Source organism: Diorhabda sublineata, chromosome Y (genome assembly GCF_026230105.1).
Source record: "Diorhabda sublineata isolate icDioSubl1.1 chromosome Y, icDioSubl1.1, whole genome shotgun sequence".
In the NCBI taxonomy this organism is placed as follows: domain Eukaryota; kingdom Metazoa; phylum Arthropoda; class Insecta; order Coleoptera; family Chrysomelidae; genus Diorhabda; species Diorhabda sublineata.
Genome location: NC_079486.1, coordinates 7,566,040 through 7,593,105, shown reverse-complemented (window position 1 = coordinate 7,593,105; position 27,066 = coordinate 7,566,040). Strand labels below are relative to the sequence as shown.

Sequence of the window (27,066 nt, the reverse complement as noted above, 5' to 3'; positions counted from 1 at the left end):
TTTCCAATTCTCCATACTTATACAATTCTAAATTAGGTATGATTGTACCAATCAAGTTCAGAAAGAAATCATTTTCATTTACGTTTCAAACGATAAGCATTCTCACATCTTATTTGAACGTTTTTGCTAGTCTCCCTTATAATCTATAATATCTCAACCAAGTCACATACAATCAAAACTTTTCAGAACAGTTCTCCATTACTCGTTTAGTTCGATTTGCACATATAATGTTTAATTTGTACAAAGTGATTAGATTGGTTAAATGGTAATTGCCTTAAAAATACTTATTTAAAAACAAGTGATAAGACAAAATTCATTTATTAATAATTTATAATAATAAACATTTCAATGCAAAACTTATTTTTATTAGGCTAGTTTAGAATTTTTAAAAGAAGTCCCTAAGAAGGCAAAACCGAACCATAAGTACATTGCTGATTATTTGAAATATGGTTTTTGTGGTTACTGGCACAGATGACAACCTGCTACTTCAGTGTGTTTTATGTTTCGAAGTATTTGCTGATGAGAGTATGAAACCTTCAAAACTGTAAAGACTTTTCACAAAAAAAAAACATATGTATTTCTTTCAGTACAAAGAAAAAGAATTCTTAAAGTCAAACTCAATAACGAAAACATCAATTTCTGGTGAGAAAAATAGACAAGCTACATTTGTATCTTATCGCCTATTCATATTGATAGCTAAAAAAGGAACAGAACACTCTGTAGGTTAGAATCTGAAGTTTCATTCACTGAGAAGGAAGCAAAAAAAAATCGGTCAAATTCACTGTTACAGTTTAAATAAAACAAACTTTTCACTTCAACTTGATGAAAGTACTGAAGTTGCTGGCCAGGCTAATCTATTAGCCTTTGTTTTTTGTTTTCACATTACTTTCATCTTGTTTTTGACTTAAATTGACTAATGATTATAATAAATAAGCATATCCTAGTTAAAAACCTATATGTTTGTCTCGAAGATTTGTTGGTACATGTCTACAGTAAATTTGTATTGAAATAAAACTAGTATTTGATATTATTTCTTTCAAACATTCTATGCTAGATAAAACAAAAACATAAATGAATACAGTTACATAGCAATGTTGCCTAGCTTATATTTTTTTATAAACATTCTCGTCAAAATTATTTTCTTGATCTTTGTTTAGATCAATTGTGGGAAATATTGTCCATTAACCAAATTTAGTAGAACTAGAGCCAAGGTCAAAGTAAACCAAAGTTTGAAACAAAGGAACTTCGGAATTCATTATAATGTTAGAAACGGAATTGGTATCTAGTTGGAAAACTTACTTATGTTTAAGTTTTATACGTGAAGATTAAGTGAATGTAGTTTATGTAATGAAGTAAATTTTGACTGAAAATGTTTAATTTTTAAAATTTTGATTCTTATAGTAGGTATGTACAATTATTTTTCACACTTTCTACACCTTTAACTAAGTAATTTGATAAAAATACTCACGTATACAACACAATGTTTTATGTTGATGAATATGCTTTTAAGGTGTTGGCAAGTGTTTGAATATCTTTTTTAATAATTAGTATAGGCACTACACCAATACTGGAAGTAGTTTACAAATAATTTATTTTTAGGTAAAGGAGCGTGATTTCTCATTTACCAAAATGGCCTCTAATAAAAAAGAATTGTATGTACTCTAACATATTTACTAATTTCGCTATGGTAGCTTGATCTGAACTGGGCCTGGAAATTTGTAGTGTAACGTCTGTGAATGTCAAGTTACAAAAAAAGAATTATATTATTGAAGTAGCAACAAGAGAACACCATCTACCCGGCTTTGAAGATTTTTGCAGTGATTCTATCATTTAGGAAATATTTTTGGAAATTTGATAAAACAGTCCCCAAAAACACATTTTTTTTTTAAATATTTACCTGTATATAATGATTGATATAATAGGAGCGTTTGGATGGATTCACATGGGAACCCTTAGTAGTTTTGAGTACCTACCTTATGGAATTGCAAGATAAAGATCATTCAAATGAACTGTGGTATTTCTGCACAATAAATAAATGATAGAAAATATCCTCGTATTGTTCTGACACATCTTACTTGTTTTATTCATATTTCTGAGGTAAGAAAATAAAATATTGAGTAATTTTTGATTGGTTTGATTTAAAGAGACTCCACCCCAATTGTGAAGAATAAGTAACTTGTAGTTTACAATGAATTGATGAAAAATGTTGCCAGTGAGTTGATATTTGTCTAAATATTAATATTTTTCTAATAAATTTACTCTTAATCAAAATAATTAGTAGTTGCTCATCAATATTTGATATTAAATCATATATTTTGTTAAGTATTTTAGGTGACTTCCTTTGAAAATCTCAAACTAGTCTGAAAAAAATAACTTTAGCAATGTCATGTTTCCATCAAATTATTGTCTTACCAGTTTTTGAATAAGAACTTTCAAGTCACTTACCATTTCATCACTTTGTACAAATTCAACACTATATCTGCCAATGAAACTGAATGAGTAATGAAGAATTTTCCTGAAAAGTCCTGTATGCATATGACTTGGTTGAGTGTAAATTTAGCTTAGGGAATACATTGTAATGCAACTTAATGGTTTATTGCACTCCATGTCTAAGGTATTTTAGAGTTGTTGATTATTGAAGAAACATGTTCGTTTGAATTGGGTGAGGTAATGCCATTCCCAAGCAGCACAGCGTCGTTATAATGACGTCAATTATTGGACATTATTAGTCGGCGACGTCGTAGACCAATAAGCGACGTCCATATGACGTGACATTTCAGATGTCATTTTGACGTCGTCTAGAGACGTCTTTCGTACGTTTTCGGTCGTTTTAAGTGCTTTTTAATCAACTATAAAAAAATTAGAACGAAAGTTTATTACAAAAACTAAGCCCTATACGTGCTTTATAAAAAATTGTACATTTTAAATTGTTGTTTACCTAAAATTTGGATATAAATATAAATTCATTAATTAGCAATGAAAATACTAAACTGACGTTTTAAGTGGAAATGCAATTTGAATTTAAAGATGAAGTGAGAATGTTGTAATTAACAATTATTTAACTATTTTATTAGTAGGAAACAATTATTTTTAGCATCGATTCCTGTCGAGGCTGTCGACCAAGATTTAATTTTGGCGCGTTTTTAATCGAAATGCCACGATACGATACGAGACGTGCAGGCGCATGCGTGCTGGACTGCTGGTGTGAACGCGTGTGCGCGTAATGGCGAACGGCAACCAAAAGTTGTAATGACTTTATTGAAGACCATTAGAGAACAGAACAATCAAATTTTGCAGTGGATCCGAAAACAAGATCGCAGTGGCAATCACGCCAGTAATACAGATTTACCAGATGATATAGGCGTACAGTTTCCTTTGAATTCTCAAGAGGATATTACCAAATTGGAAACATAACTGAATAAAAAAAATAATTGCCTGGCTTTGGTGGGTGTTCTGTACCACTTAATATGTATTTTACAATTTAAATTATGTGATTCCAGTCGGCATATCTATCGACTTTTGGAGGGAGAGATTTTACTGGACATACAAACCGCATTTTAAATTTTTTGTTCACTCATTCTCTTGCAACTAATTGGAATTTTTGTGGCAAACGAGGTGAGAAAAAGGCTTTTAAAAACTTAAACGTAAAGGATGTGATTATTGGTGTTTTCACTTGTAGGTGCATACTTATTATTAATCTGAAACAACATTTTTAGGTGCTGTAAGAAAAAGCTCCCCTCTAGTCAGTCAGAAAGAAATAGAAGATACCATCAAGGTGTGGTTGAAACATGCACCAGAGAAATTGAAAAAGCAGCAGCATGGCAACCCGTAAGAAAAAAAGTGTTGTTAGTCAAAGACAACTCTACAGAAGGGTGGCAGTGTTGTTTTTTAAATAATTAACTTATAGTCTTCCTTCTTATACACCTTTATTTGTCAACTCCATGTACAATACAAATCATATTAATATATCATCTTAACCTTAATAATGAATCATTCTCGATAATTCTCTATGATTCTCACTAACTGACTTCTTCTTTTTTTATTTTCATATATCTTAACAGTAGGCCAGAAAGTAAAAAAACTAATACCTATATTATTAAACACAAACCAGAAAAGTATTATTTTTAACACCCTCTCTTAATACTTTTCTATGAAATTTCAAATATTATATTTTGATTTTTTTCTTTTATTAACATTAATAATAAACAAAATATCTTAACATAAATTTAAATAATCTCTATTCTTATAAAACTGTCTTTTGTGGAGCCCCTTTGTTAAAATGTCTGCTACTTGATTTTTAGTTCCAATAAAAGTTAATTCCATTTTCTTTGTATTTAAAATGTCACACACAAAGTTGTATTTTATATCTATATGTTTTACACGTTTGTTATTTTCGGGATTTTTTATCAAAGCTATACATCCTTGATTGTCCTCATATATTTTAAAATTTTGAATATTGACTTTCATATCAAACAATAATTTCTTAAACCATAAGCAATCTTGTACTGCGGAACATAATGCCACTAACTCAGCTTCTGAGCTTGAAAGAGTCACACAATTTTGTTTTCTTGTTACCCACATCACTATATTACCAAATAATTTAATTAAATATCCTGACACTGATTTTCTATCTACCACTTCACTTCCCCAATCAGAATCCACATAACACTCAAACAAACTTTCATTATTTTTTCTTTCAAATTTTAAATGCATATTAACAGTTCCTTTTAAATATCTTAAAATTCTTTTTAATCCTGTCCACACCAAACTATTATTTTTATCTTGAAATCTACTTAAATAATTTACTGAGTAACTGATATCTGGTCTTGTTCCAAGCATCAGATACATTAAACATCCAATTAGTTGTCTTACTGGTAGTGTGCATTCATCATCTTTATTTTCAAAAATATTAAACTTTGGATCTATAGGTGTTGCTGTGGGATTGCAATTATCAAAATTAAATCTTTCTAATATTCCAAGTAAATATCTTCTTTGACTTAATTCCAAGATTCCTTCTTCTTTAATATAATTTACTTCAAGTCCTAGAAAACTCTTTAAATCTCCTTTATCTTTTATATCAAAACATCTCATTAAATCATTTTTACAAATTTCAATTTTATTTAATTTTTGCCCTGCTAATATGATATCATCCACGTAGAGTAATAAATACATAATTTGTTTATCTTCATCAACTTTTGTATATAGACAATAATCAGTTTCTGATCTTGTAAAACCTAAATTTAATAAATATGTATTTATTTTTATATTCCAGCATTTTGCAGCTTGTTTTAAGCCATAAAGAGCTTTATTCAATTTTAAAACACATCCTGGTTTACAATTTACCCTCTCTGGCGCATAAACATATATTTCTTCTTTTAAATCTCCATTTAGAAATGCCGTTTTCACATCAAGTTGTTTTATATAATATCCATATTGATTGCTCACTGTTAGAAGAGTCCTTATTGTTGTCATTTTTGCCACAGGTGAATATATATCATCATAATCATAAGTATTTCTCTGTCCACATCCTCGTACAACTAATCTCGCTTTGTATCTGTCTTCCATTATTGTTTCTAATGGTTTCTTAGCAAATACCCATTTAGCTGTCAAAATTTCTGCTTTTTCCGGTTTCTCTACTTCATTCCATGTCTCATTTTTCTCAATTGAATCAATTTCCCTTTTCATAGCCTGTATCCACATATTTTTGTCACTTCTATTATCTATTTCCTCCACTGTCTCTGGTACTTTTTCTACAAATGATACTGCATCAAATGCCATATATAATTCATAATCATTATATTTTTCTGGAATTTTGACTTTCCTTTTTATTCTTTCAAAATTTTTTCTTTTATGAGCTTCATCATTACTCTCATCTTCTTCTGATTCTATTTCAACGTTTTCTTCTAAACTGTTTTGTTCTCTATTATTTATTTCAATACTTGCCTTTTTTATTTTATAAATAAAATCAGTTTCATTAAATATAACATCTCGTGCTACTATCACCCTTTTTCCTTTTATACTCCACAATCTATAACCTGTATTTGTATATCCTATAAAAATCATTTTTTCAGAAACTGGATCAAACTTTTCTCTAAATTGTTTTTGTATATGAGCATATGCTGTACATCCAAATATCTTAATATTTTTTATATCAGGTTTTTTACCATACCACAATTCTGCTGGTGTAACATTTTCTAAATGTTTGCTAGGGCTACGATTTAAAATATAAGCAGCTACTCTAATGCTCTCATTCCAAAATGTTTTTGGCAGTTTGGCTTCTTCTATCATTGTTCTTGCCTTTTCCAACAAACTTCTATTAAACCTCTCAGCCTTACCATTCTGCTGTGGCGTATATGGTATTGTATAGTCTAAAACAGTTCCATTTGATTTACATAAATCTTTTATATCTTTGGAAATATATTCCCCTCCATTGTCACATCTTAGCACTGCCAATTTTATGTTAAATTTTGATTGTACCATATTTACATATTCTTCAAAACACTTAAACACCTCATCTTTACCTTTTATGATATACACTGTACAAAAATTAGAAAAATCATCCACAAATGTAACAAAATATTTACCCCCATCGTGACTTAGTGGCGTTATTGGTCCAACAACATCAGTATGAACAATCTCTAATAATCTTTTTGCATGTGATCTTGTTTCAAATCTAAGTTTTGTCATTTTACCTTTTACACAGGCTTCACAAAAATCAATTTTATTTACATTTACATTTTCCAAACCTTTTACCATTCTTTTATCAACTAATAACTTTAAATTTGCATTATATATATGCCCTAATCTTTTATGCCACATCATTGATTCATTGTCATCATTTTCAATCATAAAACATCGATTTTCTATCTTATACTCAAAAATAATCTCATAAAGCCTGTTTCTAAATCCTACTCCTATCAATTTATTTTCATTATATAAACTAACCTGACCACCCTCAAAAACTACAGATACATTAGACATTTCTAATCTTTTTACTGATAATAAATTCTTCCTTAAATTTGGAACGTAAAAAACATTTTTTATTATGCATTCAATGATCTTTCCATTTATTTTACTCAAAACTTTAATATTTCCAATACCTATTGCCCTCAAATATTCATTATTCTTTGCTACTGCTATGTTAATTGGTGTTTTTAATTCTAAATATTCATAAAAATATTTGTTATTATTTACTAAATGATCTGTACAGCCTGAATCTATATAGAATGAGATATTATCGTTACTTACAATCTTACTTTCATTACCATTCATCAAAAAACATATTCCATCTTGCTCTTCCTGATCTTCTGAACTTTGTTTCTTGTTCACCTCTACATGATTTCCCTGATTTCTGTAGTTTGTATGATAACTTCTACCTCGAGTGAAACCTCTACTTGGAGTTGCATATCCTCGAAAACCTCCTCTACTATAACCACCTCTATAATTTCCTCTGAAACTACCTCTTGTAAAACCACCTTGCACAACTCTTGAATTTGATTGCCCTGGTACACTTTCTTTACAGTCTTTTTGCATATGTCCTTCCTTGTGACACCGGAAACACACTATTTTTCTAGTATTTGTAGTATTAAATACTGCTGATTTTTGTTCATAAGTTGATTGTTCAGATTTTAATGCTTTTCTTCTTTCTACTTCACTTCTAAATTTTCTTTTGACGAAATCTATTGTTAACACTTTAGGATCCATATTCTCTAATATTGTTATAACTGTTTCAAAACTTGGAGGCATCCCCATCATTAACATACATACAATGTCCTCATCACTCATAACAGCCCCTGTAGCTCTTATCTTCCTAACAAGATCATCAAATTCTGTCAAATAACCTTCCAAATCTTCATTCTCTTTTAATTTTAATGACATTAACATTCTTCTTAGCATCATTTGCCCGGGTAATCCTTTTTTTTCATAAATATCTCCTAAAGCTTGCCACATACCATAGGCTGTATTTTTTTTCCGTTACAAATTCTAATTGCTTATCATCCAAACATTGTATTATCAATGACTTACATAACTTATCTTTTTTCATAGCTTCCTTTTTGTCTTTTTCCACTGTATAATCTGATTCCACAAATTCTTTTTCTATCCATTCTGCCACATCTTTTTCTTCTAGTAATATTTTCACTCTAAATTTCCATGAGTAATAATTTTCACCATTCAATAGTTCTATGTTATAAATATTTTTTATTTGTGAATTAGCCATTTTCTTTATATTTTAATTATCCACAGAATCACCTGGGCCCATAACCTGTTGTTTTTTAAATAATTAACTTATAGTCTTCCTTCTTATACACCTTTATTTGTCAATTCCATGTACAATACAAATCATATTAATATATCATCTTAACCTTAATAATGAATCATTCTCGATAATTCTCTATGATTCTCACTAACTGACTTCTTCTTTTTTTATTTTCATATATCTTAACAGTAGGCCAGAAAGTAAAAAAACTAATACCTATATTATTAAACACAAACCAGAAAAGTATTATTTTTAACAGGCAGAAGCAAATTTAGCACCTGTGAGTCAGAATTGTTATAATACATCTTTAATAGTTAATAATGATTCCAATGAATCATCAAATTCCATTTTTTTGCTGATTCAATGTGTGGAAGTGAAAATGACACCTGTTCCTCAAGAGATTTAGATTTTAATGTAAACTCGCCTAATGAAAATTTGCTCTTCAATGATGCGACGTTATACAACCATTTGACTTCCTATTCCAGTAACGTGCCCCCTAACGATTTATTTTCTAATGAACCGCCGCCTAGCGATTTGCATTCGAAATTGTCAAACTGGGCAGCTTCAAGGTACGTTCGACGTACAGCAGTTACTCATCTCTTGCATATCTTGCATCCATACCATAATGAGTTACCGTTAGACAGTGGAACGCTGCTGAAAACGCCCAGAGAAACGAAAACAAAATCGTTGTTAAATGGCGAATATTGTCATTTTGGACTTGTTAACGCTTTAAAATTAAAGTTATTGTCAGTGCCTAATATTTCTCAGTACAGCATTATCAACATTTCATTTAATGTAGATGAACTGCCCATTTATAGAAATGGTCAGAAACATGATCTCTGGCCCATTTTAGCATTTGCAAAAAATTTTAATAGTGAGCCGTTTGTTGTTGGTTCTTTTTTAGGAAGTGGCAAATCAAATTTATTGTCAGCGTTTTTAGAAGATTTTTTAATTGAGTTATCGAACTTACTTACCACGGGCATTGAAATTAATAATAATATCCATGAAGTAAAAGTTCACAGCTTTGTTTGCGATGCTCCTGCGCGCGCATATCTGAAATGTGTGAAGACCCATTCAGGGTATAGTTCCTGTGAAAGGTGCGACAACTCTGGAGAACACCTGGGACGTGTCATTTTCAAAAATTTACCTTTTAACAAGAGAGACAACGAATCTTTTCGGACTAAAATTGATGTATCTCATCATCATGGAGAATCTCCTCTAATAGCTCTTCCTATAGATTTGATCTATGTCTTTTCTTTAGACTATATACACCTAGTTTGTCTAGGTGTAATGAAAAAACTTTTGCGTATTTGGACAGGAGGCGCAAGCCGAGCCAAAATGAGCTCTACTGCATTTCAAAATGTATCTGAAAAAATTGTTTTTCTCAGTAAATGTATTCCAGTAGAATTCAATCGGAAAGGGCGCAGTTTGTCTCAGTTGGCAGATTGGAAAGCAACGGAATTTCGAATATTTTTACTGTATATTGGGCCAGTTGCTTTGTATGGGAATGTCAATTTGGCAATATATGAGCATTTTTTGCTATTTCATTGTTCAATTATGATACTTATTTCTAAACGCCATATTGAAAAATTCGGAGTTCCATTTGCGCGCCAACTTTTGCATTTATTCGTAACGCACAGTGAAAAGACCTACGGATTAGAGTTCTTAGTTTACAATGTACATTCCTTATTACATTTGGCAGATGACGTTGAAAATTTCGGGCCACTAGACAATTCGTCAGCATTTCCATTTGAAAATTATCTCCACCATTTAAAATCGTTAGTTCAGTCTCCGAATAAACCGTTACAACAGATTAATAGACGCTTAAAAGAAATTGAAATGACAGTGTACGAAAAACATGACTCTACTTCACCTGATGATGAACACTTCTGTAAATGTGAATTGTCCCATTTCTTAGGACCAACGCCAAATTTCTCTTGCAAGCAGTATAAAAAGCTTCATTATAAAGATTTTATTTTTTCTATTGCATCATATTCAGAAGCAAATTGTTTTTGTCTTACCTTAGAAGGACTGGTTTTCAAAATAGAAAATATAGTAGTGGATAATAATGGAGCAGTTTTTATATTAGGTAGGAGGTTTCAGGATTACCGTTCATTTTACAAATACCCTGTCGACTCAAAAGAATTCTATGTTTATCGCATCCAAAATTTATCAGAGTATATCGAGCTATTGCACTGCCACAAAGTTTTTTCGAAATGTATTGTTTTTCCTTTCAAGCAGGAATGGTTGTCATTTTCATTATTGCATCATTAGTAATTCCTTATTTCAACTTTTATGTTCTATAAGTGTAATAGTATGTAGTTTTTTAAGATTTTGTAATAAACTGGTATTAATTTGAACGCATTTTTTTATATTTTTGATCCTACTTATACGTCATTTGTCAAAAGTAAGTACGTCATTTTGACGTCTCACCAGCCGGACTAGGTACGTCATTAGTTGACGTCTGTAGGATGTGACATTAACCCGTCATAATCACGTCATTTTAGACGTCTTTTTAGGCGTCCCCATTGGTCGCCAATGGCCTATAATTGCCGTCATAGTAACGACACTGTGCTGCTTGGGTTTCTACTGATACATACCCACACACTTTTGTTTTATTTTTTTAGCTTCTCAACAACCAGTTGAAAGTATATTGTTATCAAGTCATTCTAATGGAAGCAAAAACGTTGAGAGAACGAAAAGGGAACAGTATTCTTTTCAAAACAAGTCCTAAACATCAAAATGTAGGCTTACAGCTGTCCTATGGAAGGTATCTATTTTATATTAATTATATGTATAAAGAATTTTGAGGGGACCACATTTCTAAATAATTTCGCACAGTTGTTCTTAGCTTTTCAACTCTCTGTCATCCTTTACTGTTACGAGATATATAGAATAATTGTAGATAAGTATAATTTTGAATATGCCTCTTTCTGTTACTCCTTTTAATTTTGTTGGTACATGTCTTCTTTTTCACTCGATGTATTTTTTATAGATTATCTTCTAAAGCAGAAGATCAAAATTCATTATTTTCATTATTAAAGTGGAGTTTATCACTCCACTCTATCATAATCCTTTTTTTTTCATGTTTAAAACTCATCAGATTGATTCCTTATCATATATAGCTGTCATAATAACTCCTGATCTCATTTTTTACATTGCTGACTTGCTGTACTATTATGACAAAAACTTTTTATAAATTACTGATATACAACCCAATTTTACTTAGAAAATTTTTGAATTGCTAAACAAGATATTTTCTAAAACGACTCATTTCTTCAATAATTCACATTATTTTCTTCAATTTTCCTGATTTTCATGTCTCTTCTTATTTTAACTTATGCAAGAAGTTATAACTTCATAACTTTCACAGTATGTATTATATCTTAAATATTCATATTATTACAACAATTCATGTGTTCAAAAAAAAGTAAAGGTGATAGGAAGCTTTTGTTTTTTTATAAACATCGCTAGAGTATAGATTTTCTAACGATATATAATTTGTTTCGATATCTTTTTTTTAACCAGAGTTGTAATTGGACCAATTTGACGAAATTCCAAGTTGCATGATTTGCGAAATTTATCAGTGCAAAGGTGGAAACAATGTAACGGCTTTTTGTGATGGTTATTGAGCAGCTAGATTTTTTTTCATTCTCGCTCAAACATAATAACTATGAAAGTTAAATTGGCAACCCAAATTTTAAGTACAACAGATGTTCTTTATTTATCGAGAACAGATATTAATACATATTTCCATAATGCAGGTGCTACAGCTGCATTTCCTCTAATTTTAATTGATTTATTATTCTTAAATCTCGTGATAGATTGGCAAAATAAATATTTTAAAAACCACTTAGCTCAACAACAAAATATTTGATTGCATCAATTTATTATTTTCAAAACTACCTTAAATCACATATTTCGAAATATTTGTAGTAATGTGAAGAGCCATGATGAGGAAAATGATGCCGAAAAGAAGTAAGAATGCTTATAGTTTGAAACGTAAATGAGCATAATTTCTTTCTGGACTTGAATGGTACAATCATACATAATATCGAATTGTATAAGTATGAAGAAGAATTGGAAAATGGAGCCGTAGATACCTTCAAATGGTTGATAGGATTGCATAGTGACAAATTGGGAAGTGTCAAATAAGCATTAAGAAAACGAATGGCCATATCAATACTGACAATTCCAAATCAGATAATACTTCGAATGGCTAATGAAGATGATAATAGAAAACAAAAGGGGAAAAGTGATGATTATTGCATAAAATACGTGAGAACAATTTGTGTGCTGCATTTACTACCACTACCACCATACTCACTATTACACTGTATGACGCTTGTTTCGATGTTCTCTAGTTTCTATGTGTTTTGTATAAAACAAAAGATATTACCGCGTATAATTTGATTTCATATGGTGAGTTGATTGAATTAGTAACTCACTAAAGGCATTGAAAAAATATGGAATTTGATCCATTTGGTCGAAAGATACTAAAAACTACAGGAAAAGGTGATTCATAAGATATCAACTGTTTTTGGTATTCGTAATAACTGCAAATCATCAATGGAATATTTCTTGGAGAAAATACTAGCTATCATTACTCAGAGTGAATTAGAACAATTTTCAAATTGAGTGGTAAATTCAATAATTACTCATTTGCACTGGATATTGTGAACAATTTAAAATTTGTTTATCTCTTAGATAAACCCCAACAAATTGGTATTGTGTGTCACATAACCCTAAAGTGATGAAAATGTTATTTCCGAGTAGATAACCTCAAATATTTGAGAATCCCAAAGTGGAGGGTCATTGTCGTCCCCCATTTGAACTATACGACGATGTATTGATAAGTTGGTGGCCTAGACCAGTTCCATGCATAAACAAAATATTGCGTTACAATAGCAACGAAAAATAACTTATTAAAAATGTCAGTGTTAAGTTTTACGTTAAAAATGAAAACCAGAGTTACGCAATAAATTGAAAGAAAAAATATATCCACCGAAATTGGGAAAATCGACAAATTGGAGTATCAAGCCATCATCAAGTACCTGTATTTAGAAGCGTTAAGAGGTGAGCAGATTTACGAGGTAAATTTTCCATTGAAGATGATGACCGATCATGAAGGCCAGTCAGTCGTCGAAAATATCGATACAGTTTATGACATGATTTTATCAGACTGTCGAGTGGCGACACTCTGGTTTTCCCAGACCTAAGAAGTTTCGTGTCCAAAAATGTGCTGGAAAAGTTCTTGCTCCAGTTTTTTGGGATTGTCATGGAGTAATCATGATTGATTTTTTTAATAAGGGTAGAACAATAACTGGAGATTACTATTCGACGTTACTGACCACTCAACTGAAAAAAAATTCAATAGGTCGTAAATTTTCTCCCAACGAGGAGATAATAAAAGCTGTGGAGGTCTGGTTGCGCAATAAAACATTTTGACATTGAAATTTTGTTTGGTTCTATAGTAGGCTAAGAATTTTTCAATATATCCTCGTATCACCACAGAATTGCATAACGCAATAAATAACTAAAAGAATTTCTCGGTTGTCTAGGGTTCTTTTTTGCTTAAAACGCCGGTTAGAGAGAAAACACTTTTATTACAGAATTTGTGCTTCGCCGTAGGATGGAGTAGAGCGATAATCTCGTGATCTCCGATTTTAACAACGTTATATCTATCATTTTCTTTAACCTTAACAATTTCGTGAGGATCAAAAAATTTTCTCTTCAATTTTGGATCAGTTGTATATACTTCAAAGGGTGTGGTACTTATGCTTCGCTGTTAGGTGGTATTCGAGGCAGTGTGTACTTTGTCAACGTATTTGTACCACTTTCCTGGCTCTTCCAAACTGAGTTTTGTTAAGACTGGTATAAGGGTCCTATTTACCCTTTCCACTTCTCCATTACCTCGTGGGACTCCACAAATTGTTAACACATGTTTAATATTAAGAAAATTTACCTCACACACAGACACTAAATATCCATAGGTTTCTACAAGATTTTTGCCAACAAAAACCGTTTTGCAGATTGCACCTCAAATAAGCTTATTCCAATTATTAAATGGTGGTTTCATGTTGTGTCCAAAACGTATTATATAGAAGATGAAATTATAGATGCAACTGGGAGTTGCTTCGGCCAAGGAAATTTCACAGTATATCTAGCTTCAGAATTCGCACTGAAGTAAATCGAGTGGAATAATTAAGAAAGTCCAAACCAGAATTTCCAAGATTTAACCTCTTGCAGTATACAGCAACTGTCCATATCTCTGATTGAATTGAGCCAGGTAAATATAGTTCAAAGACACTGTGTGAAACAAGGTGTATAGAAATGCTCGAAGCCGTGTTGACCTTAATGAAACAGCTTTCCTGCACTTTATTCTGTCGTAAGAGTTTTCATTCAGTGTCTTAGTTCTATCTGTCTGGTAAAAATTAAAAATCAAGTACTAGTCTCCCGATTTTTCCAGATTGATTATCACATTTTCCCAGTCGAAATTTCGTCAATATACTATCTATTATGATGAATATTAATTTTAGAAAATACAAGTATAATATAACAACCAAATTTTTTGTAATTGTTTAAGTAATTATTCACCAACTGCTGTTTTTGAGAGTCCAAAAATTTCTATTCTTTTCAAGATACGCAACAATATTCTACCCTAATTGTGGCGGAAAAAAATGTTGATAATCTTTGATTTGTGCATCGAAATTACGCGAAAAAAATTGCTATTTTGAAGTTGTTTTATTGAAAAATAAATAAAATTGATTAGCTTGGACATAGGAAAAATTATCGGCTTGACAGATGAATGAATTTAATCATATTTATGAAATTTTTGTGCCAAATGGAATTGGGCATCAAATTGACGGAAAGGGGCATAAACATTTATTACGCTTTAAGACAATATAATTGAATTTTATTTGGAAATCTAAGGAAAAGGCATGAAAATGAATAAATTTGGCATAAGTATTGATTTGCAACTCCGCCTAGGGTGGTTGATGGGTGGATTGAGTAGCCCATTGACTATCACTGCCGGTCCCAAGCCCGGATAAAGGAGGAGGGTTAAGGGGTGAGGCCAGTAACCTGCCCCTCGTAAAAAGAAAAAACACTCACAGAACTGTCACATTAGCCTCGGAAACTGGACGGAGCATTGACGACGACACGGCACGAAAACGGAAAAAACGAGTATGGAAAGAAAACATAGTAAGACTCGGAAGTTGGAACATTACATCATGGAGCAACAAAGACTATGAGGTGGTCGTAGAAATAGAGAAAAACAAAATAGATTTCTGCGCACTTTCAGAGACCAAGAAGAAAGGCAATGGCAGTCAAAGGTACCAAAACTACATACTGTTTTATAGTGGAGTCGACATGAACTTGCGAGCACGGGGAGGAGTAGGGTTACTAGTGAATAAAAAATTTGAAAAAGATATTAAGGAAGTACAGTATATAAGTCATAGCATCATACAGATAATAGTAGAGCTGGCCAACGAAAGAACACACCTACTAAGTATATATGCACCTGATGTAAGCAAACCGAAAGAAGAAAGGGAAGCTTTTTTTGATGCCTTGCAAGCTACGTCAGATAAAATACCCAGTAAAGACAAAGTGTTTATTATGGGCGACTTTAACTCAAGAATTGGGAACACAGTCATCCCAGGAATCATGCATAGTTTCAACGAAGGAGCAGTGAATGATAACGGAGATATATTGATAGATGTATGCGCCCTCAACGAATTACGTATCAACAACACATATTTTGATCATAAGAAACAACAAAAGTACACCTTCGCTAACACGAGAAGCCAAAAATCAACTATTGACTACATAATTACAAACAGGAAAGTCCACCCCTCCCAGATACTTGACGTACGGGTATTAACATCGGCAAACATCGGCACCCAACACGGTTTAGTATTGTGTAAATACCGCGTATCCCACATAATAAAGAAAAGAAAAACATCCAACTACGTATCGAAATTTAATATAGAGTCGCTTAAGGATGAAAGCATTAAATACCTCTATCAAAACAGACTCCGCGAAAAAATTGTCCAAAACCCTATAAAAGAAATCGACAACGTAGAAGCCGCCTGGGAAAAACTAAAGAATAACATAAAGAACAGCGCAAAGGAATCCCTAGGAGAAAGAACAATAGACACGAATAGAACACAGAATAAACCCTGGTTCACTCTAGAAATTAAGGAACTGGCAAATGAAAAAAAGAAAGCGTACATAAAATACATTACCAATAGAACACAGGAAGAATACGAAGCCTATAAAAGAGTGAGGAATAGAACAAACAACACAATAAAAGAACTGAAAAAAACATACTTTCGATGTTCTCCGTTAGTCTCTATTGTTTTGTACAAAACAAAAAAATATTACGAGTATAATTTGATTTAAGATCGTCAGTTGATTGAATTAGTAAACTCACTAAAGGCATTAAACAAAATATGTAATTTGATCTATTTGGACTATTTCTTGAAAGAAAGACTATCATTACTCAGACTGAATTAGAACAACTTCCAAATTCAGTGGTAAGCTCAATAATTACTCATCTTGTACTGGATACTGTGGAAATTTAAATTTTGGTATCTCTTAAATGAATCGAGTAGATAAACTCAAATATTTGAGATCCCTTAAATCCTTTTCCGCTCTAACTCCTTCATTATCTCGAAGTCGAACAACATTACTAACTAATTAAACCATACGATAGGATTGGGAGGTATAAAAAGTTTTTCAGAGGTGATGGGATGATAAAAAAAAGGTTTTTAAGAATTTAAATTTTAAAAATCTGTCCCCACTTTCATGAATAAATTCAAAGCATTTTTTTTGTAAATTAGTTTTACATTGTCCTTGCATAATGAAGTACCCAATAAGTCCCTTGAGTCGGGTAATTCATCAGTATTCATGTTTGTTTCCTGTTTTTATTTTTTATTGGAACCTCAATATCAGTGACATTCTTAGAACATTTTTCTTATTGGTTATAAGAGAGACTCACTCTTGGAAGCACTTAAAGTTTCAGATGAGTGTAATAATTCAATTTAGGAAAATTTAGATGGAACGGATCTTCCAGACTGATGTAAAATACAGAATATGCATTTAATATGCATATTGATGAGTATGATTTACACAAGCTAAATGCTTTTAAGAGGTTGACAATATCTAATACTAATGAATCACCTCTTCTCAAATAGTAATTACAAAGCTAGATCGATAAGTCCATCACTTTTTGAATTTCCCACTTGCCAACTGAAACGGCAACACTGTACATGTGAATATGCAGAGTTTTTTATTACTATATAAACCAAAAAGTTATTTAAACAACTTTTTTTATAAACATTAAATATATTGATTAAATCTGAATTAACTATCTGTCCAAATAACTCGCGTGAAGAACAGCAAGGGCGCGGAGGTAAACGTATCAATAGTTTTGGAGCTCAACAAGATTTGAAATTTTTATAAAAAAATTCATGTATATCTTTCTATTATTTCACTCACCTGAAACTTTAAGTGCTTTTGAAAGTATGAATAACTCTTGTAACCAACAAGAAAATTGTTCTTATAATGTCATTGGTATTAAGGTTCCAACAAAATTAGAAACTTTGCAGAAAATCTCAGCAATTCTGATTTTGATACACTGATGAAGCCCAAGAAAAAATATGAGTATTATGAAAAATAGAGTGACTCTTCGAAGAAAATCTCTCTTCAAATTAAATTCGAAATCTGTGAAAAATAGGTTTTACGGAAATGATTGATAAATTTGCCACTCAGAAAGCCAGAAAGATTATTTTATAATTAGGTAATTATAATGATTAGGTACTTAGTCTGTAAACTGTTGAACAACTGATTGATATACTTTTCATTGAGAATTGAGTAGGTACTTTTTTATGCAAAGGAGATATTATTGTTTGTTTTTTATTTTGATACAGACACCTACAAGATGCTTGATGCTCTATCTGTATTCTCTGGAGGTGTCAGATACCACCAGGAAGCGTATGGAACAGAAGACGAGGATCTGTAGACATCCCACATAAAGATTGGGTTCCTCAGTATGTATTTACATTAGTTATCTCGTAATCCGAAAAGCCACCATCCGGACTCCGAGAGTCCGTGGAGGATTTCAATACATTTATATAGCTTGTAGACTTTTATTACTTTTTGTTTGGGGAAATCCATTTATTTTTATTAGCATTTTTAGACTCCGCAATCCGATTCAAACAGTGTCTAATTGAATCTGACACCGCTCAGACGTATAAAAAAGAAGAAGAATACTTCAAGGTTATAATAAGTATGTTGGATACAAATAATCAATTGTAAAAAAACAAAATGCTGTTTTGAGGTTATATTAGTTAAATTTGACATTAACGCGGTCGTATGTCAAATATTGATATAAATTGAAAACCGATATGTCTAGGTTGAGAAAAGAGAAACGTTGCTTTTGCGATGCAATTAAACCGGGTCCTTTGAGTTATAAACGCAAAATTATGGAAAATTTGAGAAATGAGACACCCGCTACGGATAGTAATACCGATTGTAGTAGCGTCCCAACGAGTTCGAGCGCTCGAGATATTCAGAATCATTATTATACAATTTCTTAAACTATTATGATTATTTGTATTTACTACCAACTCCGGAATTTTCTTTTCAAGCCATTTTCAAGGTAAGTTCATCCTCAAACTTACGCTTATTTACATATACTTCCCATTTGTACCTATCCATAGTTATTAACCCTTAGTTTTTCATCACTTTTCTTTCCGAATCAATCTTCTCACCATCTTATATCTTTGGATCATTAATCTCGATCATCCAACTTTTATTTTCATTCTCTTTTTTCATTGTTCCTTTCTAAAATGTAACATAAACTTTTGACTTTAAACAGCCCTTCAAAAAAAATTCACAGCAATTAAATTTGGTGACATAACCTATTCCGTATTTTCCAGAATTTTAAAAAAACAGACTAAAAAATTATTTTTCTTATGGATGTTTGGTACAATGAACTCTAGTTGTAGAAAAATCTGCGGGACTTTGAGCCGTAAGGGATTTTAAATTATTATAACTGTGTTAACGAGGGAAACTATTAGCTTTTGTATGCACAACTCTGCGCGCGATTTCCCAGGTTGTTGTGTCTGAAATATACGTGACCACAAAACTGAACTCTTAGTATTTAAAGCCTCATGATATTTCTGACAATTCCGGTATTAAGTTTAATCAAAGATTCCATCGGACGAAGAATAAAAATTAATTAAATTTTGAGTTTTGGACTGGTATTCGTTTGAACGTAATAGCATCCCAAAAGCCGTTGGGTTATAAAACGACGACGCGCAGTCATTACCATTTTTAAATTACCCAATCCAAAAGTAGAATTAAATAATTGACGTTTCTTGAACAGAAAGGATTTTTCAAATTTCGAAAATGTTCATTTGTGGACAATTTAAACCTACGAACTTTTGATTTGAGGTTAACTCAATAATTAAATCACCGCGCGTTGTTCAACACGATACATTTTGATACTGAATTCGAGATATGACGTTATTAATTTTTATTTTTGATAATGAGCTTTTGGACTGTACAATTTATCTCGAAATATTGCTTGAAATTAATTAGAGGGAATCCAAAAGAGCTGATATCAGATCTCATCCTTTCAGAAAGCTTCCTTAAACACAGCTTCGTTTACCATGTGAATTTTTTTCCAAAAATAAATACAATAAACGGCTATAAACATTGTTTGGATTGTCTTCCTCAAGTTGTTTGATCTTTAATTGACTTGTTTCACGATAAAAAATATTATTAAGGAGCTTTCATATTTTTTCTGGGAATTGTGATCAAATAACTCATAAATCGCGCGAAAAAGAATTAACAAAAAACAAACTGGATTTTGAATTTATAAAACTGTTCGTGCAATAACGAAAATCTCGAAAGATAATTAACGCTTCCCCGTGAACTGAATAGTAAACAACTTTTCTAGGTAAACATCGAAATATTTAATTTTCAGAATCAGTTGATTATTCAAAAGTATGAATAAACAACAACAGTACACAAAAAATTAATTCCTTGGAGTTACTAAATCTATAAAGTTACAATTGATTTTTTAAAAATTAGTTAGAGAAAACTTTTTAAGTAAATAAATGAAGTTTCCGTTTGTTGATATATTATTGGAATGAATTTTACATTTAACGAATAGCACTTGTCAAATCGTTAAGCTAAAAAAGCGGGCATTTCAATTCGATAAAGCTACGTAACAGAAATTTAACATTTCATAATAACTCTTGCGAATATTTTGTTCATCCCCAAAGAATATCGAGTTTGTGTGTAGTTTTGCCCGTTTCTCCAAGGATAAATTCGAAAGAGAATTCTCTCGTGTTTCAATACGAAATTACTTGTAATGCAAATTCAGTTTTATTATAAAATTATGTTTGTATATACGTGTATTATAACAAATTTCAATCTCAAGACTTCCTCGAGGAGCTCCATAATCAAACCATCTTATTGTTTCCCATATGGGATTTTACGATGGGTCCAGTATAGGCACAGACATGGACTAAGTGTTCTAAACTTGGTGGGACTGTGATTCAAACCTGGTTGAGCTAGCGTATAACTATTATTTATGTATCCCAATAAAGTTGGACTAAAGTATAACTATCATTTATGTATCCCAATAAAGTTGGGCTAAAGTATAACTATCCTTTATGTATCCCCAGGAAGTTGGGCTAAAGTATAACTATCATTCATTTATCCCAATAAAGTTGTGCTAAAGTATAACTATCATTTATGTATCCCAATAAAGTTGGGCTAAAGTATAACTATCATTTATGTATCCCAATAAAGTTGGGCTAAATTATAACTATTATTTATGTATCCCAATGAAGTTGACCTAAAGTATAACTATCATTTATGTATCCCAATAAAGTTGTGCTGAAGTATAACTATCATTTATGTATTCCAATAAAGTTGGGCTAAAGTATAACTATCATTTACGTATCCCAATAAAGTTGGGCTAAAGTATAACTATCATTTATTTATCCCAATAAAGTTGCTCTAACGTTTTTAATAAAGTTTATTTTGAGAGTTATTCACTACGCATAACATGTGGGGTTTTATTCTAATATAATTGGAGGATTTTATTGGGGAGTATGGGAGACCCAAAATGTTTTATTTTCATTGGTTGTTGTTGATTTATCTATGTCAAACGATTTGACCATACTTTCGTCCTTTTTTTTATTTGGTTTAACTCTTTTTACTTCTTTTTTATTTACTTAATGAGTCTTTCTCGCGCATTTTTAATTTGGGGCTTAACGAAAATTGGTCATGTGGATATTTTTTCATTGCAATTTCAAATTAAACACTGTCTCAGTTCTACCATAAGATTACTTAGTTTAGTAGTTATTTCCGACGCTTATTAAGGGGACCATCGTCATCGGAAAACCGTAAATTGTCCGCATTACAACGGGGTCCCTTATCAACTTCCAAACCTTTCCCGTTTTATCGTAAGATATATGGAATATACGTCAGAAAATAACTTTTTTTTTATCTCTTTCAATCTGGACACGCAGAATATGTTACCAATAGAACGATTGTCGATGTGATTACGAAAGTAAATATATTGTATGAGAGGAATTTATATAAAACGACGATTGTTATAATGATAATTCGCTGAAATGTTTGACTTCAGTTTTTGTAGACGACAACATGGTTATATAAACGTGAATACATCAGTGTATTTGTGAATGTTGTCGATTTAGCTGAGAAAGCTGTACAAAGTCTATTTCAAGATCAAAAATCGATAGTGATTCTACGAGATTCCAACTTTATCCAACAAAATCCGCACCTAGAGCAGTTTCTCCAAGACTTATTCGACAGGTAGAGGTTAGGGGATTACTATTATATTATTTAAGTGAATGAACGTAAGACGGATAATAAGTGTTATTTGTATACACTCTATTCTATAGACACTAGCGCCTCCTGCCGGTCAAACGCCAAATTAAACACGATTCCATAGGCAGTAGCGCCCCCAGCGAGCCAAACGCCAAACTAAACAAATTCCCATAGACACTAGCGCCTCCCGCTAGCCAAACGTCAAATTAAACACGATTCTATTGACCGATCGGCAAACTAACCAAACACGAACTTACGCCATCTGGCGAGGAATAGTCAAACTGGAAGTACCTAGCGGGTGCTAGTTGATCTTGATAAAAATACTATTTGTGTTTAATTTCTATACACATCAGCTCCTTCTGCCGGTCAGACGCCAAACTAGACACGATTCTATAGACACTAGCGCCCTCTGCCGGCCAAACGATAAACTAAAACACGAACTAGCGCCATCTAGCAAGGAATAGTCGAACTGAAAGTACTTAGCGGCCGCAAGTTAAACTAAATAAAAATTCTCTTTGTGTTTAATTTCTATACACACTAGCGCCCCAAACTAAATACAGTTCCATAGGCGCCAAACTAAACAAGGTTCCATAGACACTAGCGCACCCTGCTGGCCAGATGCCTAATTAAATTCAATTCCATAGACACTAGCGCCTCCCGCCAGCCAGATATTGTCATTCGTTTTCTTAATGCTTATTTGACACTTCTCAATTTGTCACTATGCAATCCAATCAACCATTTATTCTATAATTATATCCATTCAGATTTGAGATCATTATTGAAGGTATCTACGGCTTCATTTTCCAATTCTTCTTCGTACTTATACAATTCGAAATTATGTATGATTGTACCATTCAAGTCCAGAAAGAAATCATGCTCATATACGTTTCAAACGATAAGCATTCTTACTTCTTTTCAGCATCATTTTCCTCTTCACATTACTACAAATATATAATAATAATAATTTGTTCGTGAGCTAAGTGATTTTTAGAATATTTATTTTGCCAATCTATTACGAGATTTAAGTATATTAAATAAATCATTAAAATTTAGAAGAAATTCATCTGTAGTACCTGCATTATGGAAATATGTATTAATATCTGTTCTCGATAAATAAAGAGGAACAGCTGCTCAATAACCATCACAAAAAGCCGTTACATTGTTTCCACCTTTACACTGATAAATTTCGCAAATCATGCAACTTGGAATTTCGTCGAAATGGTCCAATTACAACTCTGGTTAGCAAAAAGATATCGAAAAAAATTATATATCATTAGAAAACCTACACTCTATCGATGTTTATAAAAAAACAAAAGCTTCCTACCACCTTTACTTTTTTTTAAACACATGAATTGTTGTAATAATATGAATATTTAAGATACACTACATACTGAGAAAGTTATGAAGTTATAACTTCTTGCATAAGTTAAAATAAGAAGAGACATGAAAATCAGGAAAATTGGAGAAAATAAAGTGAATTATTGAAGAAATGAGTCGTTTTAGAAAATATCTTGTTTAGCAATTCAAAAATTTTCTAAGTAAAATTGGGTTGGATATCAGTAATTTATAAAAAGTTTTTGTCATAATAGTACAGCAAGTCAGCAATGTAAAAAAAGAGATCGGGAGTTTTTATGACAGCTATATATGTTAAGGAATCAATCCGATAAGTTTTAAACACGAAAAAAAAAGGATTATAATAGAAGGAAGTAATAAACTCCACTTTAGTAATGAAAATAATGATTATCAACTCACTGGCAACATTCTTCATCAATTCATTGTAAACTACTTCTTCTTTAACTTCCCACAGATCAGTGAGATATTCTAATTTTACATTTAATGGCTAAAAGTTTGGACGATGGATCTGTTAGTAAATGGGAGGAATACAAGTCCAAAAAAGATTTGCCTTCTCTTGAGGATATGTATGAATTTTTAAGAAGTAGATCAGACTTGCTAGAGCGATTAGAGTTGAACAAACTTGAACAGGGATCCAAGTAAGGGAAAACCAGAGACTTACTTTCTGCCGATTCAGAAAATAATTCACATGAAAACAAAACCTCTTTTCAAGGTTTCAAGTGTGCCATATGCAGTGGCGATCACAGAGTGTTTATGTGCGACAAATTTTAGGCAATGTCTGTGCTAAATCGCATGGAACAAGCCAAAAGACTAAAGTTATGCTTAAACTGTCTTCGAAGTGGCCACAAAACCAACCAATGCAGATTGTATGCTTCATGTAAAACATGTAAGGGTAAACACAATACTCTTTTACACATAGAAAACAAAAATCAAGCAAATCAAGAAAATGTTTCCCTAACTACAAGTTTGGAACATTTTCAAATTCTGTTATCTACTGTAGTAGTAGATGTTTTAAACAGTTATGGTGCTTACGTACCTGTTCGAGCTATTCTAGATTCAGGATCAATGTCTTCCTTTATAACTGAGTCTCTTCACTCAAAACTAAATATTCCAAAGCAAACAATAAATTTCGCTGTTTCTGGTTTGAACAGTGCCGTCTCTAATGTGAAATATAAATGTTTAAAATTTAAATCTCAACGTAAAAACTTCCATAAGCCCGGACCAATCGGGATGCTGATAGGTGCTGATATTTTTTGGAATGTTTTATGTCCAAACCAATTGAAGTTAAATACAAATGGTCCTGTTTTACAGGAAACTCGGCTTGGGTGGTTGGTTTCAGGTAAAATACAAGGCTTTAAAATTTCTAATAATATAGTTTGTAATTTGATTCAAAATGAAGGTGATTTATATATCCAAGACCAGTTATCAAAATTCTTTGAAATAGAAAGTGTTAAAACTGCCAGTCCTTGGTCCAAAGAGGAAATGGACTGTGAAACTCATTTTAAAGACACAACAACAAGAACTTAAGAAGGTCGTTTTGTTGTATCGATTCCATTGAAAGCAAGTCCAAAAATATTAGGTGAATCGCTTGAGCAAAAATTCTCAAAAAAAATACCAATTCTCTAGAATGTACAAGAATTTTATCCTCGAATATGAAAAGCTCAATCATATGCAAAACATAGGAGAGGTATCTGAAGTAAATCATGAGGATGCCTATTATTTACCGCACCATGGAATTCTACGTATGCATAGCGCAACAACGAAATTAAGGACAGTTTTTGACGCCTCGGCGCGATCTACAAATGGAGTTTCTTTTAATAAACTTCAGCCGGTAATTGAAGATGATTTAGTGCCAATATTATTACGCTTTAGACAATATAAATATGTTGTTACCGCGGACATTGAAAAAATGTACCGTCAGGTCTTGGTGTCAAAAGATCAGCATGAAATGCAAAGAATTCTGTAGCGAGATAACGAAAATAAAGCACTAAGTGTGAACTATGAACTTTCCACGGTAAATTATGATACTACAAGTGCACCATTTTTAGCTATTAGGTATTTAGTAGAATTAGGTGAACTTTGTGAAAGAGAATTCCCGATTATTTCAAATATTATTCTTCATGACTTCTATGTCGATGACCTTTTGACAGGTTTCGATGACATTCACATTGCAAGAGAAAGTTGTCTTAAATTATGTGAAGTTCTTGGATCAGGCTGCTTTCCACTTCGAAAGTGGCGATCAAACTTTCCGGACATAATGCATGATCTAAAAGAAGGTAAACTTGCTGATTCTTCGGAAGGTCTAGTCATTGGCGAAAATGATGTTGCAAAAACCCTAGGTATATCGTGGATGAGTAAAACGGATAAATTAATATTTCATATTGCTGTTGGAATGAAGGGTGAATGTTTAACAAAAAGAATTATGCTTTCAGGCATATCCAGAATATTCGATCCAATGGGTTTACTTGGCCCTTGCATTATAATTGCTAAAGTAATGTTACAACAACTTTGGAAGGAAAATCTATCTTGGGACAGTCCAGTTTCCCATGAATTACAAGTTAAATGGAACAATTTTATACAAGAACTTCCGTCATTAAATTATTTAAAAATTCGGCGACCTTCTGAGGTAGCATATGGTGCAGCTGTGTATGTCAGATCAAAAAATTGCTATGGTGAAACATTTTGTCATTTGTTTATCTCTAAAGCTCAGGTTGCGCCAATTAAATCACTAACAATCCCTCGGTTAGAATTATGTGCAGCCCATCTTCTGGCTAAACTTGTTAATAAGGTTACTACTTCTTTGAGGCTTGATTTCAATTCTGTAACATTATGGTCTGACTCCACAATAGTGTTGGGTTGGATTAAAAAACAGTTCATTTGTTAAAACCATTCGTTCGTAATCGAATTGCTGAAATACAGGAGTTAACTGATATCAGTTCATGGCGTTATGTTCCAAGTTTAGAAAATCCTGCAGACATTTTATCAAGAGGCTCTTATCCTAGTAGTTTGAATAATTCAAATATATGGTGGCAGGGTCCATATTGGCTCCAAGAGAGCCCTCACATTTGGCCAAAAGACAACAAAACGTCTATTCCCCTTCCAGAAATAAAAACTACTTTGGTAGCGGTGTCTGAATTTAAATTTCCATTCGAAAGGTTTTTGTAATTTGAATCGATTGAGGAGATGCATGGCTTTCATTTTAAGATTTATAAAAAATTGCTCAAGTAATAAAGAAAATCGATCGTTTGGTGTTTTTACAACAACAGAATTAGATAACTCTTTGAAGTTGCTTGTAAAACTATCCCAATAAGAAGTATAATGATTTAAAAGCTGGGAATGAAATTGACAAAAAAAGTAAACTTTTATCTTTAAACCCGTTTATGGACACGAGCGGTATACTTAGAGTTGGAGGTCGTTTGCAGAATTCAAATTTTCATTTCAATAAAAAACATCCAATGATTTTGTCGTCGAAACACCATTTCACGAAACTTCTTTTTGAACAAGAGCATAAAAACTTATTACATGCAGGACCATTACAATTATTATATAATATACGAGAAACGTATTGGCCAGTTACCGCT

The 27,066-nt window shown here is 32.0% G+C and overlaps 1 protein-coding gene across 1 annotated transcript; it reads left to right on the top strand.

Moving 5' to 3' along the window:
• Positions 1–8,620: 8,620 nt before the first annotated feature.
• LOC130451938 (craniofacial development protein 2-like) lies at positions 8,621–24,127 on the top strand. The gene is made up of 3 exons (XM_056791294.1): positions 8,621–8,826; positions 15,373–16,038; positions 23,980–24,127. The coding sequence occupies exons 1-3, from the start codon at positions 8,621–8,623 to the stop codon at positions 24,125–24,127; spliced, it is 1,020 nt and encodes a 339-aa protein (XP_056647272.1).
• The last annotated feature ends 2,939 nt before the right edge of the window (positions 24,128–27,066 follow it).

Bases quoted from the DNA above. Each gene is read 5' to 3' on its own strand.
- LOC130451938 (XM_056791294.1), top strand. From the start codon at position 8,621: ATGTGTGGAAGTGAAAATGACACCTGTTCCTCAAGAGATTTAGATTTT. The intron at 8,827-15,372 runs GTACGTTCGACG...AAACACTCACAG, and splicing joins TCAAACTGGGCAGCTTCAAG to AACTGTCACATTAGCCTCGG. The intron at 16,039-23,979 runs GTACACCTTCGC...AATGGCTAAAAG, and splicing joins GATCATAAGAAACAACAAAA to TTTGGACGATGGATCTGTTA.